At 56.0% G+C, this 14487-nt stretch overlaps 5 protein-coding genes across 5 annotated transcripts; 2 read left to right on the top strand and 3 right to left on the bottom strand.

The window, feature by feature from the left end:
* Positions 1-803: 803 nt before the first annotated feature.
* J7T55_002697 (uncharacterized protein) lies at positions 804-2207 on the bottom strand (the record flags this gene model as incomplete). The annotated part of the gene is made up of 1 exon (XM_053137797.1): positions 804-2207. One exon carries the CDS (start codon positions 2205-2207, stop codon positions 804-806), a length of 1404 nt encoding a protein of 467 aa, XP_052998566.1.
* Positions 2208-4504: 2297 nt separating this feature from the next.
* On the top strand, positions 4505-4868 carry J7T55_002696 (uncharacterized protein; the record flags this gene model as incomplete). The annotated part of the gene is made up of 2 exons (XM_053137796.1): positions 4505-4563; positions 4682-4868. The coding sequence occupies 2 exons, from the start codon at positions 4505-4507 to the stop codon at positions 4866-4868; spliced, it is 246 nt and encodes an 81-aa protein (XP_052998565.1).
* A 1218-nt stretch (positions 4869-6086) lies between these two features.
* Positions 6087-6392, top strand: J7T55_002695 (uncharacterized protein; the record flags this gene model as incomplete). Its single annotated transcript, XM_053137795.1, has 1 exon — positions 6087-6392. One exon carries the CDS (start codon positions 6087-6089, stop codon positions 6390-6392), a length of 306 nt encoding a protein of 101 aa, XP_052998564.1.
* A 14-nt stretch (positions 6393-6406) lies between these two features.
* J7T55_002694 (regulatory protein abaa) lies at positions 6407-10309 on the bottom strand (the record flags this gene model as incomplete). The annotated part of the gene is made up of 3 exons (XM_053137794.1): positions 6407-8916; positions 9185-9493; positions 9643-10309. 3 exons carry the CDS (start codon positions 10307-10309, stop codon positions 6407-6409), a joined length of 3486 nt encoding a protein of 1161 aa, XP_052998563.1.
* A 1323-nt stretch (positions 10310-11632) lies between these two features.
* On the bottom strand, positions 11633-14428 carry J7T55_002693 (RNA recognition domain-containing protein; the record flags this gene model as incomplete). Its single annotated transcript, XM_053137793.1, has 3 exons — positions 11633-11897; positions 11971-13217; positions 13427-14428. 3 exons carry the CDS (start codon positions 14426-14428, stop codon positions 11633-11635), a joined length of 2514 nt encoding a protein of 837 aa, XP_052998562.1.
* Positions 14429-14487: the final 59 nt, after the last annotated feature.

Genomic DNA, 14487 nt, shown 5'->3' with positions numbered 1-14487 from the left:
AAAGTTATTTTGCGTGTCTGCGCCGAGAAGCAAAAAGAAATTCCATAGCTCCCTTCATGAGAGTACTTTAATGAATGATGATCATATTGCTTTACACAAACTGCCTTGACAGTGTAATGCTACGCTGTAGTGTAGCCATACTGCTTACGGACCGATTACACAAAATGAACCACACATCGAACACACGAAAGTTCCAGCTAGCAATGGAATAGACACAATCACATATGCACAATTCGAGACACAAGAGACATAGCAGAAGCTCAAGATTTGAATACCCCGAGAAGGGTCAATGAAATTGGTATCACTATCCCATCTACCTAAACCACATCAACGCCGTGATGCATGCGATGCAATGCGAGAACAAGACCACAGCGGTCTCTCTCATGTTCTCTGGTGGGGGCGGACGATGCCTTGGATGGTGTGAAAATGCAAATATGGAAAAAGGAAAACCAACATAACGAAACACCTTGGTATCTTTAGCGGGCCCAGCCTCGCGTATGCAGAGAGAAGAGAAAACAAATGCAAGCAACGCCCCTGTTCCCCCCTCATAAGCCATTCCACATTTCCCTCTTGAGTCATTCCCTCGTATGCCATGCCCTGCCTTGTCCCCTATCCCAGCCTTTTTTGTCCCGCCTTGCCACCGTGTCCGTTTCCCAGCGTGGTAGGTCGTGTAGGTAGGGTGTGTATGTATGTGCGTGGGTCCGCCTGCCTGTCTGTTGGGCGAAGATGATGATGATGCATATGGACAATCGAAGAAAGTAGAAAAGAAAAGACGGTCTGATTGTGAAGGGAAGGAAAAGATCTCATGAGAGGTTGCGCTCGATGCGGGACCGCCTCCTCTTCGTGAACGGCTCCACGGCTGGTGCGACACCTGGCGTCGGGATCACAAGCCCACCCGTGCTGTTCTCGCCCACCGCACCGACGGCGGCATCCGGGGCTGCGGAGGCTGTGACGGTGACGGTTGTCACGCCCTCGGTGACGGTAACGGTGCTGAGCTGCGTCACGGTCGCGCCGGCAGCCCCTGCGTTGGTTGCCGCCGAGGATGGCGCGGAGGTAGTAACGGTGGAAAAGGTCGAGGCGGAGGAGGAGGAGGAGGCAGCGACGCCGGCGCCGGCGGTCGGGGAAGCGCCGCCTTTTGAAGCGCTGCCCGTGGTAGCGGAGTTGCCGCTGCCGCTTGCCAGGTCTGGGGGCGCGGACATGCCGGTGTTGGAGCCTGAGTCAGCGTTGGTGCCATCGACACCGACAGCGAAATTACCAGTGAGCTCTTGGGGCACGGCGGCGTTGTTGTAGGACTGGCCCTTGGCGAAGGTGTTTGTGATCTTGGTCTTGGTCTTGGAGTTGCCGCTGCTGCAGGCAGGGGACTTGACGTCGCCGAGGTCGTCTGCACAGGGGTCGACGATCTCCAGGTCCATGCACGAGGTGTAGGTCTCTGGTTTGGTGACCTCGACGCCTTCGTCGCCGATCATAGCGTTGGCCTTGGAGAGAGTGGGCCAGTCCCAGACCCAATACAGGGTGTAGTCTGAACCGACAGTGAGGTCGGAGGGGAGCTGGATGTCGGACTGGCACCACAGATCCTCGCCCTGGGGATTTGAAGCCTCCTTGGAGAACTGCTTGATTCGCGAGGTTGCGATGTCCCCGCTGTTCACCTGGTAACACTGGCCGTCGTCGTAGTTGCGCGTGGCCAAAAGACGGCCTCGCCCATCACCACCGGTGCCGTCCGCGTTCCAGACGTTGTGGATCGACATCAGAGTGTCGTTGGCACCGGGCTTCTCCGTGCCGTAGATGTAGATGGTTCCACGGTTACGAGGCTTGTTCTGCTGGGTTGCTGGGAGTGTCACGTGGCCGTTCTCTTGATGGCGCAGGGCAACATAGTCGCCTGGGGCTGTCACCAGCTTTGGGTACTTAGAGTTGGTGTATGTGCCGATCTTTTGCTGGGGTGCGCAGAGGAGGTCTGTTGGATAAATGACAGCACCCGCAGCCCGGTCGTTGGGAGGAATCTGCCACAAGTCGTCGGAAATATCTCCTTTGAAGCCTGGGTCACCACGTCCAACATAGGCTCGTTGATATCCCTCAGGTGCGATCATGGTGCCGTTGGCCGCGATGCGGTTCAGTTGCTCCACCCAGGAGTGAGCGATGGTGGTGGGTATGCCCGAGAGAACGACTGCGGCCACCAGGGCACTCTGCTCTAAAATCGAGTGTCCCAACATATTGTCGTTTGAATTTGAAATTTGTTGTTGTGAGTGCTGAGCTTGAGTCAACCAAGCTGGGAAGTGTACACGACTGGCGCGTATGTCTTTGCTGAAATTCGATGCCAAAAAAGACGTGCTGTAAAGGTCCTGTCTGCAGTTGATCGATCCTCGGTCGTCCAAGTCTTAAATGGTCGAGACGAGTGGCGTTGAATGTATTTGTTGTGCAAGCACAATGGGTCAAAGGATGAGACTTGAATGATTGTCAAGCAAACAAAGCTGGGAGTTAACGGCCGGCGCAACAGTCAGACCTGCTGATGAAGAAAGGAAGAAAGTGAAAAGGGAACAAAGAATAGTCGTATGATCACAACAGCATTGTGAATGGGTAGACGGCGGGGAATGGTTGAAGAAAAAGGCGAAAGTTGGGATGGAAGCCTGGACTTCGGATGATGCCAACCGACGGTGAGGCCTTTCTGCCTTGGAAGGGAAAGCCTTGGGCTTTGACTCTGAACAATTGAGTGGGTATTGATGAATAGCCGAGCCGAATGGTGTCCTAGGTGAGGAGACGATGTCAAGGTGAATCGAGAGTGACGGCCAGGCCGGAATGGGTCACTTGGGTCTGATGGGCCCAAGAAGCGGTCTTGGAATGGGCCTTTGAGATGAGTCCCGCAGATGAGATGATGACTTGCAGAAGATGAGTGTGGATGCCAAAGTTGAGTTTCGATCTCTGCAAGAAGAATGGAGAGTTAAAAAACCGTGGGAGTGGTAGACAAGTACGGATGGACGGATGAACACGATGATGCTGCAGGGCGATGGAGCCGATGAAATCACTTGATCGGAAAGAGATATCTGCTCATGGCCGGTCAAGGCTGGGGAGAGATGGCAGTGAGGATGGAGATATCGTGTTTGTTTCCCCTGGTGGGCCCTGTGCTGCGAGGGAAGGCATCCGGGCCTCTGGGGACGCAACGAGTGGACATGAAGAGTCGAGGGTGAAAACAAAAAAGAGATGTTTGCAGAGGTTGGGCGCGTGTTTTGTGGAGCTCGGCCCATGCATGGCCATCTTCGCCAGGCCAAGACAGTACAAACTACTTGAGCGGCAGACAGTTACATGGGCACACACAGATGTGGGTGGGCGGGAGGAGGGGGGGCCCAGACTCGAGACTCCAGACTTCATCCCATGTCCAAGATGCAGCAATATGGAGAGAGGTGAGTCCGACCATCCGTGCAGCCGTGGAGACTAGGGCTGCTAGAGTACCAGATAACCAGACAAACCTCAGGTAGCGCCAGGCACGAGACAGCATCGGCCGCCCTCGCAGGGGTGGCAACAAGGAACAACAAGGGAGGTGACAGACAAGCATTGTCTGTCGCATGTGGGAGCTACTACCGTGTTCTGTGTTCTGCTGGTGGTGTGCAGTGTGAGAGCGACGATTCGATTCCGCATGCTGGTGTAAATCCCATTGCGCGATCATGATATGCGACCAGGATGCGAATTATGGGGCCTGGCCAGGCGAGATGTGCCGGGGAGTGCGACACCCATTCAGATGTGACGGGACATGGGGAGGGTGAGGAGGGAAGGAGTCAGTCTAGGTTGAGCAAGTAAGTGGTTTGCGTGTCTACTGTGTCAGTTTGTCCTTGTCCTTGGAAGTGCAGTGCAGTAGAGTCGACGTGAGGTTCGAAGTCGAGAAGGAGTGGGGCTTGCTCTGTTAAACGCTTGCCGTTTCTGGTGGCCACTGTACCTGCCGTTCTAGCGCCGCCATCAACGGACTGATGTATCTTCGCTGCTTGATCTGTATGAGCAGTGACTTTCCCGTGGCTAAAACGATTTGTCAGTCTGGAACACTTGCCCCGAGGGAGCAGGGATGGGCAACCCCTGCGCTCGCTTACCCTTAAGGGTGGACCTGGTGGCCCATGCGCCCGAGCCGCTGGGCCACTCATTCTGCGTCTCTGCACGGCTTGTCTGACCGACTGGCTCGCCCTCACAACCAACCACTCATTGCACATCAGTCATCACCACCATTTCGTCCAGTCATCCCTATTTCAGTAATACACCGACCGACTCAGTTTGATATGCCACGGCTGCTATTCAAACACCCAAGACAGCATCAAAGCACACAGCATACAGCACACAGCAAATTGGCACACAGTCAGGCACACACCGTTTCTGTTGCATGGCACCACCTTGCGCGCTTGATCGCACGCTTTCTGTGTCGTACATTACTGTGGAACCACCCTCGGCGGCTACACGTTCACGCTCGTCGACAGCCCAAACACCACAAAAGCAGCTCGCAGCCAACCATCTGCCCTCAACACCCGCGAACATGGCCGACTCCACCGGCCACGTCGGCGGCCCAGACCGCCCTCCACTACTGGCTGCGTTGTCGCTGCAGTCGCTGCAGTCCTGGCCTGGGCCCATCCAGCAATGATTAACACGATGCTGACCCTATTTCTTGACCTCAGGACTCGCGTCTACTGTCACAATCTAATCTGCACATTAGTTCTCTCACCCTCGTCTGCTGGGTTGGCCACGCCTCTCGCCGACCCCCAAATCTCGGGATCTCGTCTCGGCGCACCACCATCTGCCACCCGTCATCCATCATCCCCGCTCCTGACCTGGTCCTGTCCATGTCCACCGCCATCGCAGCAGCCATACCCTGCCGTGACCAACACACCGGCTCAGTCTAACACTAGATGCTTAGGGCAATCCGTCCGGTTCGGGCTCTCCCATTAGCTAGCTTCCTCGATTCGATTGGCCAGGCAAAGTTCGAGAGCCTCCCGAGTTTCGTCTCTTCAACACCATTTCCACGCAAACCACCTCATGATCAAGTCTCAAGGATCTCTCATTTCTGCCGTACCCCGCTGGGTCCTCGCATGAGCTTCCTACTCCTTGCTGTCTTGGGTCAACTTATCTTCTGACAAACAGTCATCCTGTCAGCTCCCCTCGGACGGTTCGCGGCTTTTGCAATAGCCGTCGTCCAGACTAGTGAACACCTCTTGTGTCCAGACGTCCCATCGCCTCGGTAATCAGCTGCTCCCTATGCAAGCAAGCAACGTCTGTGTGGCCCTCCGCAGACGGCGTTTTCCAAGACCAAGCCCGACTATCTGCCGGCATATCCATTCCCGTGGATGGGTCAGTCCGTTCCACGGTAGGATTTTCCCCTCCAGTCACTCAACGTCTGCTGGCTCCTTGTCCAAAAACGTTAGTCGCTACTTGCATGCATGCACGGGGGACGAGTCTGGTCTGACCGCACTGAAACACCTCCCTGCCAAGTGCCCGTTAGCCCGCAGCCGATAGGCTGTCGATCTCTTTGAGCCTCAACACACAAGGCGCCGCTATCAACAGGGGTTCCCAGTCTTGGGCTCCACAGGTTCCCCGGAAGGGCCCAAAGACAACAACCACTTTATCTCTGTCATCGATGTTTTGTACTCTGCAAAATGTGGACCCAGAACAGGCGCTCATCTCGAACTGAGCGCTTCTCCCTCGTGTATCCAGGAAAATCGTCTTGGCCTCGTTTCTTTCACAGACAAGGGACGAAACACGCGCAAAATTGTTTAACCATTGCAGCCCGCATTAAGTTTCCCTGTGCTCGCAAACAAAGGCGGTCATCGTCTGATATCACAACAACCAGTGTCCAGTACTGTGCCGCATTCGCTGTGCTTTCCGGAACTCAAAAATTCAAAAACAAAGAAAAAAGTCAATCTTGCTCTGTGCTTGAGTTTCACGCCCAGGCTCATTGACGATTGGGAAACTTCCAGTGTCTGTGCTGAATGAACAATCTGCAGACATTACGTGCATGGTGACTCGAGGCTGCCCTTCAGGCGCCCATAGTTTGCGACAAAAAGATTGTAGACATTTTCATACTCAATGCATGGTCACGACTAATCGTTCGCCACAGTTCTACCATGGCCAAACCGTGCCCGCCGCCACAGAACAGCAAGTGTGCCGCACACTTGCATGTAGGTATCGTGAAACGCCAAAACCCCTGGTTTCATCCGATCCCGGTAAACGACCCGAACATCCCCAAGCCTGTCATCTGGACCCTGTCTATCACGTCTATCACATTCCCCACCTTGGCCCAAGGAACGACAGCCGACCTCAACGACCGGGCCCAAGCACCCGAACTTTGCCCGTCAGCCAACCGACCAACTCACTCCCAATCTGGTATGTCGGACCATTTCAGTATCATGATCCGCTTCGGTCACCCGTAGCGGTCACCAACGCGTTAACCAAGACGGTAACGGAGATTCTTGTGCGCCGAAGGTACGTAGCCTGCCATTGAGCCCAACGAGTACGCATCATCGCCTTCTGACTCCTCCCTGGCGCGCTTTCGGCTCACTAGCGGGCTGAGGCCGCTGGACCCGCCCAAGTACTCCGAGGTTGGCCTCGACAGGCCATCATTATGATGACGATGCTGTTGGGCCTGCTGTGACTGCTGCGAGTGGAACTGACTGAAGCTGTCATCCCAGGCGGTGCTCGACTGGCTGAACTGCGCCGAGGCATCTTGGCCCCCGCCCATCTGCCCGCCATCGCAATTGTTGGGGGTCGACGCGGCCGTGTTCCAGATGTCGTCGTCGTTGGCGGTAACATTGGTTCTGTGCTGGTCGAGCCGATCCCTGCTGTCGAGATTACCCTGCATCCGCTGCAGCCCGGCCAGGTAGTGATCGCTGGATTGCGCTCTGCTCTGACTCCCCGCCTCAGAACGCACCACTGGTGCGCATGGGTCGTATGGATTCTGTAGTTGCCGCGTATTGTCGTCGAGTGGGTGTGTCCCCGCCTCGCCTCCCAGGCTTGCCTCTTCGTTGACAGCCATTGACAGCCCGCTGGTGAGGTCGGGGTGATTCCAGTCTAGGGCCAAGGCATTATTGCCAGCATGAGCAGTGCTGTTCAAGTTGGACCACTGCTGTGGGGCCATGCTGGACAGGTCGGTGTTTTCGCACCCTGGAAGAGTCGTGTCGCTCTCGTCATCCTCAGGCTCCTCGTAGAAACTGTTGTTCCCTGTGTTGTAAGGCATGTAAGACTCTGTCGAGAACGACCCGCTTGTCATGAAGCTCGCGTCGGGGTTTGCCGATGTTGTGGTTGGCATGAAGCCCAAGTTTTGGCTTGCCAGATCCTGAGAGTGCACGCCCATGCTCGAGGACCCGTCAAAGCCCGCCACGTATGACGAGGTGAGTGCTGCGGATGGTGGAGGGGTGACGAGACCGTTGGTGAAGTTCCCATGGAGACTCAGATTTGATGGCCCGTATGTGGGCATAGGAGACACGGGCAGCGAGGAGGGATTGGAGTGAGTCCCGCCCTGCGGGATGTTCAAGTGGACATTGCCACCATTCCAGGCTGAGCTGAAATTCTCGGCCATTTGTGCGTTGAGCATCTGTTGATACGTGGGCGACGGCGACATGACAACCCGATCACCTCGCTGGGCGGCGCTGCCGCTGAGTAGCATCCTCTCCTGATGCATTGGCGACAGGGGATCCACAGCAGTCAAGAAGCGCCAGTTCGTTCCGGCAGGCGTCGTGCACAGTTTCTTCTCCTTGTCGAAGAAGTGTATCGTGTTGAAGGTCCAGAGAATCACCGCCCGCCGCGTCCAGTTCAGCTGGTCAGGTGAGCCCGGTGGCGCGGGCGGGCTGGACCATAGCTCTTGGAACATGGCGGTGGCCTTCATCAGATCCATCTGCGTGACCACGTCCTCCTCCTTTACATCGTCTTCATCCTTCTTCGACCCGCTGCTCGAGCTCTTCTTCTCCTTCGGCAGGAAGTACCGAGGATAAGTCGCGCACAGGTCCAAGGCCTCTGCCCACTGAACCTCCGGGAACGGGACTGACCACACATTGCCCCTTCGGCGGTCCCGACAGTCACAGGTTGGATTCCTATCGTGGCAACCTCGCACGTGCGTGAACACGTACCCCATCTCCAGGTCGTCCTTGAAGGTCGTGCCCCTGCCGTTGGAGCACAGCTCGGGAGGCCGCTCCAGCCGCGTGCGGACGCACCAGTGGTGGTTCTGCAGGGCGGGCTGGGCGACGGTGATCTTGACGAGGGGCCGGAAGGCGCTGCCCTTGGGCAGCTTTGTCAGCTTGGTGATGCCGTGGATGTCGAGGGTCAGGTCCATGTGGATGATGTCGCACTGGCTGGCCGCCTGCAGGTGGGCGTTCTGCAGGTCGTGGTGCTCGATGACGCTCTGCAGGCTGGCGTGCAGCTCCGGGTGGTCGACCTCCCACTCGTCGCAGACCTCGCGCACGGAGCTCGACTCGGTCTGCTTCATGTCCCAGTTGTACTCGTGCAGGAACGTCTGGCGGATGCTGCGGTCCTCCTTGTCGCGGGCGCCCCACTCCTTGCGCCCGCTCGTGAACTCGTACCGGTGGGGGAAGTCCCAGTGCGGGAGCAGCCCCTGCTCCGGGTGGTACGTCTTGACCTTGATGACCTCCTCCTCGCGCTTGACGCCGTCCTCGTCCGTGTAGAAGCGCGTCTCGGTCGACGACTGGTCTCGGATCAGGTCGTTGGACAGGTACAACCAGCACATGGACGGGCTGACCTGCACCGCGTGGTTCATGTTGAGCAGCTGGCCGAAGTACTCGTAGTTGGGCCGCACATCCGGCAGCCGGTCCTCCTTGAGCGCGTTGAGCACCGGGTCGTCCTTGAACGACTTCTGGTCTGTATTCTCCTTGTACCACCGCCCCGGGCTCGACTTTTTCTTGTCCTTGCCGCTCTCTTCGGAGCCTTTGGAGAAGAAGAAGTGGTCTAGAAGGTTTGTCAGTTGGGCTCGTTGGTGGGTGTATCATAAGAATTCCGGATTGGGAAGTATCGAGGATATCGAGTGTCACACCACACCAGGCTGGTGAACTCGGCCCACGCACAACACTTTTGAATACTGCCAGCGAAGCTTGTAGGTTCAAGAACCCCGGGCAGCACTCCAAGTGGCGTGCTGGCCATTGTGCCATCTCCTTCTCGTACGGACCAGATTTTCAAAAAGGGCAAGACAATGGCAAGGGAGGTGAAAATAACTCACAGGCCGGATGGAACCGGAAGAAGTTCTTGATGACCTGAATGTGGCTCGAGACCTGCTTGCGCTCGCGGTACCAGTCATGCTTGACCTTGACCCAGCACTGCTCATCGTCGCGGTGCGGCTTCTTGGGCGGCTTGCACTGGCAGGGCTTGACCTCCTGCATCGTGTACTGGGGCGGCGCCGGGGCCCCGGGGTGCAGCGTCTGCTGCTTCCATGCGATCCAGATGTACTCGCAGATGAGCATGTTGCGCCCGTGCTGCTTGCCGTGCATGTGGTACTTGCGCCGGCCCATGTGGACGATCAGGAGCAGGGCTGTTGGAGTGTGTGTTAGCTTTGTGGACTTGACTGAACTTGGGTTGACTCGGAAGTTGGATTTATGTTATGAGAAGATCAGGTGAGTTGAGATGAGATGAGGTGAGGAGAGGTCAATGGGGAGGGAAAGAGAGGGAGGCAGCAATTACCATCAAGAAAGGCATCCTCCAGGATGTCCGGCCACTTCTGCTCGTCCTTGTCCTTCTGCTTGACGCGGTACTGGCAGAACTCGGGCGACAGGTAGATGGGGTTCTTGCTGTGCCTGCTCTGCCGCTGCAGGCTGAGCTGGTGCCGCCGGAGCCTGAGCGCGGACGTCCCGGCCGCTGCCGCCGCCAGCGCGGCAGACCCGTCACCACCACCGTTGCCGCCCTGATGCTGATGTTGCCTCTGGTGCTGTGACGCCGTCGACGACGAGGGCAGCACCCCCGTGGACCCGAGCGTCTGGGTCGGCAGGATGGGGGGCGTGGGGATCGTGGACAGCGTGTGGCTCAGGATCGGGGTGCACGAGGCGGACGACGCCGCCGAGAGGGAAGGCAGGGCGCGCTGCCCGTAGGGGTAGTGGTGTTGGCTGTGGTGTTGGACGTTGCCCGTCGACTCCTGGAGCGGCTCCCTGCCGCCGACGCGGGCGAGATAGTCGCCCCTGGTGTTTTGGCCGCCGCTGCTGGTGGTGTTGCTGGCGTCCTCGTAAGGGGACGGCCCGACGGGGTCGTGGTGGACATAGTCGGGCATGGGCTGGTGGGCGTGAGGGTGAGGGGGCGGCGAGGGTGGTCTCTGGGAGGGCAGCACGGCGCGGTGAGCGTCCAGAGAACCCAGCATGGTGGGTAATGCTGATGGAACGGTCGGTCGATTCCAGAGGGACAGGGCAGGAATTCAAGTCAAATGCTTCAATGGCAAATCTTTTTTTTCTCTTCTTTCTTGTTGGTTATTCGTCTCGTGCGCGAGTGACTGGAAAGAATGGAATGGGTTAAGGTTGAAGCGAAGGAGAGAAAAAGAATGAATAATAGAATGCCTCCGAGGCGTGTTTGGAAGGAACGTGATGTGTAGCAAGAAGACCTGGGAGAAAATGAAGAGAAGGAATGAACGCTTTTGACTGAGGCGAATGGGAGGTGGACCTGTCGCGGGTTTGTTGAAGGAATGCCCTCAGGAGCAGGGAATTATAATATGAAGACTCTTGAGAGAAACACAGAGCCACACGCTTCCAGTAACTACTGCCAGCTTCGGATCTCTCCTCTCTGGGGCCGTTGTACCATTTCCCCTGGCCCGCTCAAAGGGAACATGAGTCCGGGCTTATACTAATAACAACAATACCATTAGGGACGAGGTACCTCCCCCCAAGCTAACCACTTACACCTCTCGGCGGCGATGTCTACCCACACGTTGAACAACACCACCCCCTTCTCCCCTGTCCCCGCACAGCAGGGAAAGGAAGAGGGATACGCCTAGCTAGTCTCGCCCGCTCGCTCAAAGGGTCTGTCCCACCTTGCTGGGTTGGTTGGTCGGTTGGTTAGTCGTGTGTGAGGACGCATAGCCTTAGGGCGGGCGAGTACACCCAAGAACCAGAACCAGAACCGAGCCCAGAACAAGAGACCGGGGTTCAAAAGATCTCGAGGGACGTCACTGGTCCCCTCCTCCCGGGCGGGGCCCCATTGAAGATTTGGAAAGTCTTGTCCCAGCAAAGGAATGCAGGGGTGATTATGTGGTCTAAGGTATAACACTATGTTATGTGTCCATCTCAGTATCCGGCCACATGGCCGTCAGGGCGGGGCACATCCGCCGGCAGGTATGACAACGAGATTAGCGACAGACATCGTGCTTAAAGCAGACAGTGTGAGAGAGAAAAGAGACTAGACAGATCAGAGAGAGTAGGAAGATACTCAATAGCAGGGGGGCCAGGGGGGCAAAGAGAAGTCTAGATTGGGTTACGAGTGGGGCTCACAAGAATTGGCGGCCGCTGGTTCGCGGTGAAGATCTCCTTCAACCAAGGGATGGACAAGACACAGCGAAAGAACTCGGGAGTCTCCTCCCCCTTGTGCCAGCAGCGACGGAGAAAATTCATGGGGTGTTATTTTTTGGAGCTGGGCAGAGGGGCTGTTAGCCCTAACTAGCTCCCTGCTCCATTCGACAATGCACCACGAGCGATCATGCGTTATCCTCATTGTCCTCCCCGATTTCGAACTTCTGTCTGGCGCTGCCTTTCCCTGCGGTGAGCTTCTGTAGCTCTACCCTGTTAACCTGGCCCCCGATCTTCTTCTGCATCTTGGCAATTTCCTCTTCCGCGTCGATGGCTTCAGCCTCGGCGTAGTCAAGGACCAATTTGCGGCCGAGCAGATGAGTGTCCTTGAGCGACCTGATGCAGTTCTCTGCCTCTCGTGGCGACTCAAATTCCGCAAAGGCAAATCCACGTCTATTGTTTGTTTTCGCGTTAGTAAAAGCGGCAATATACTGCGCCATTGGGTGACAGGGGATGGGCCACTAACGATGAGCTGTTAAATTTCTTGGGAATGCGGACGACTCTGAGCTTGCCGTAAGTCCCAAGCAAGCGGCGTAGATCGGCTTTGGAAGCCTCGAAGGCGAGGTTCTTGACGACGATCTTGGTTCTCTGGCCTGCCGCCTTCTTGGCCTTGTCTTCGCGTCGCTTTTCTTCGGCCGCGTCATGGCCCTTGTGTGATGCCTTTACTGCGAGTGTGTGTTTATCCAGGACAAATCCATTCATGGTCTTGACAGCGGCCTCCGCCTGCGCCTTTGAGCGGAAATGCACAAAGCCGAAACCCATGCTCAACACCTGGCCCGGCTTTTTGGGATCGGACTTTGTCTTCACCTGTGCATGGACGAATCCGTCCAAGGACTTGAACGCATCGGCCAACTGTGCTGTGGTTGTGTCGAAGCTCAGATTCTTGACGTAAAGGGACGTCGTGTCCTGGCTACCCTGGTCATCAGCTTGCTCCAGGAGATCCGTGCCAGACATTTTCTGTACGCCCGCACCATCCGCAGGGTGATCAGCCTGAGGCTGCTGTGTAGTCTGTTGGTCTCCAAATAGATCTACAGGTGCCTTTTCAAGGAACAAAATAGATGAGCCGAGTCGCCTATAGGCCAGCTTCGCAAAAGCAGTTCTGCAAGCAACAGGCTGTGAGAACTGGACGATTGCAATCGTCCTGCTTGGTGGCATCAAGACTTGAAGCACATTTCCACCGGCAGCCTCTTCGAACAGCTTCCGCAATTCCTCGAGGTTCGTACCATACGGGAAATTCTTCACCAGAATGGCAGTATCTCCCTTCTTCTGGGACTTGAAGGCCTCAACGTTGACTCCGTGAGAAGCAAAGTAAGCTTTCGTCTCTTGGATGATTTGTGTCTCGGCTACCGCCTGTCTCACTGCGCCATCAGTGGAGGTGGGATCGAGAAGCTCTGATTTGGAGACTCCAAGGCGATCTGCAGTTGATGCAAGCACGGCATCTTGATTCATGTACAGTGAGTTCCAGTTGAAGGTGCTGGTTGATGCTTGTGCTTTTTTCCGCAAAAGGTTCTGCTTCTTGAGCGGCAGTTGCGAGATGGCAAAGTCATCCAACTGGTGGTCCTTTTTCGGTTGGCCTGGGAGAACGTGGAGGATACGGCCTTGAAAAGGCTTGCCATCCGCATCTTGCAATGCTGCGATAGCAGAGCCAGGATCCGAGAAAGAGATGTGGGCAAACCCCTTACCTTGTCCCGAACCAGAGACAGGAATGTGTACCTAGATCTACGTCAGCGATGTTGAATCTAGGTCAAGCTGAGACAATATGACCAAGCATCTTCGTCGTTCAGACAAGTCGAAGCATCTACTAAAATAATCGACCCAAAATATAATCATGTGCCTTTGGCATAAGATGTCCCTATCATGGGTTCATCACTACGACGGGGGAATCTGGAGGGAATCCAGAGACAAGGAAAATGATTGCTTACCTCTTCGGTCTCTCCATACGGCTGGAAGTGTTTTGCGAGTTCGGCCTCGGTGGCCTTGAAGGGCAAATTCCGAACGAAGAGCCTACCTGTGCGATTTATCTGTTCCGTTGCGACTTCTTCGCCCGTTCTTTCGACAACAGGCTCGCCTGGGGCTTCTGGAGTGGCACGATCCAATTCTACCTCTGCAAGTGATGGTCCGCTCGTCACAGCTGGAGCCTGGGTAGGTGGTGCTGGAGGCAGAGGTAGCGCTGATTGGTCATCCGGGTCGACGAGGTCAAGTAATCTGTTTGTCCGTGATCTCAACCAATCATCATCTGTTGCATCAGCTGGTCCCGTTGTGTTTGGCACGTCTTGGTCTATTGGTTTTGGTGGATCGACCATAGGCGAAGGGACCTCAACCTGCGCTGCTGGTGTTTCCTCCGCAATTTCTTTCTGCTGCTTCTGTTTCTTGGCCGGGATGGCCTCGTACTCATCGTCACTCTCGTCATCCACAGGAGCGACTGCCATCTCGACATCGTTCTGTTCACTGTGCTGCTGGCCGTAGATACCCTCGAGTTTGCTCGAGGTCGTCTGTCCTGGACGCATCATATCCAAGTACTCTTTCAGTTTGGGGTCGGACTCATCCGCACCCTCCCTCTTTCTCTTCTTGTCATTTGCATCAGCTTCTTTCGCCCTAGGCTCAGGCTCGGGGGTAGGCAGCTTGTTTTGGACACGAGGACCGGCCTTCTTAGCAGTAGGCAGGGAGGGGTCTGATATGGGCCTTGCGACCTCGACGGAGATCTTGGACAGGCGTATGTAGGATCGGTTGAAGAACTTGACAGCCTTGGCTGCATCTTCTGAGGTCCTGTAGCCAACATAGCCAATCCTCCTCTTTGGGATCAGCTTGATGTCTGTGACTTCTCGGCCGCCGGTTGCAAAATGTTTTCGGAAATCGGCCTCAGTGATCGAGGGCGGCAGGTTCTTGACGAACAGCCGCGACGACTCAACGTCTGCAGCGGACATTCTGATCCACGAGGGCAGTCAGAAGTAGTGTTGGAAGGGTTGCACCACTCTTTGCAGCA

The sequence above is a fragment of the Diaporthe amygdali genome, assembly GCF_026229845.1.
Source record: "Diaporthe amygdali strain CAA958 chromosome Unknown NODE_3_length_2959817_cov_65_330692, whole genome shotgun sequence".
Taxonomy (NCBI): domain Eukaryota; kingdom Fungi; phylum Ascomycota; class Sordariomycetes; order Diaporthales; family Diaporthaceae; genus Diaporthe; species Diaporthe amygdali.
Note: the sequence above shows the minus strand (reverse complement) of the source record. Positions and strands in the feature narration are given on the sequence as shown.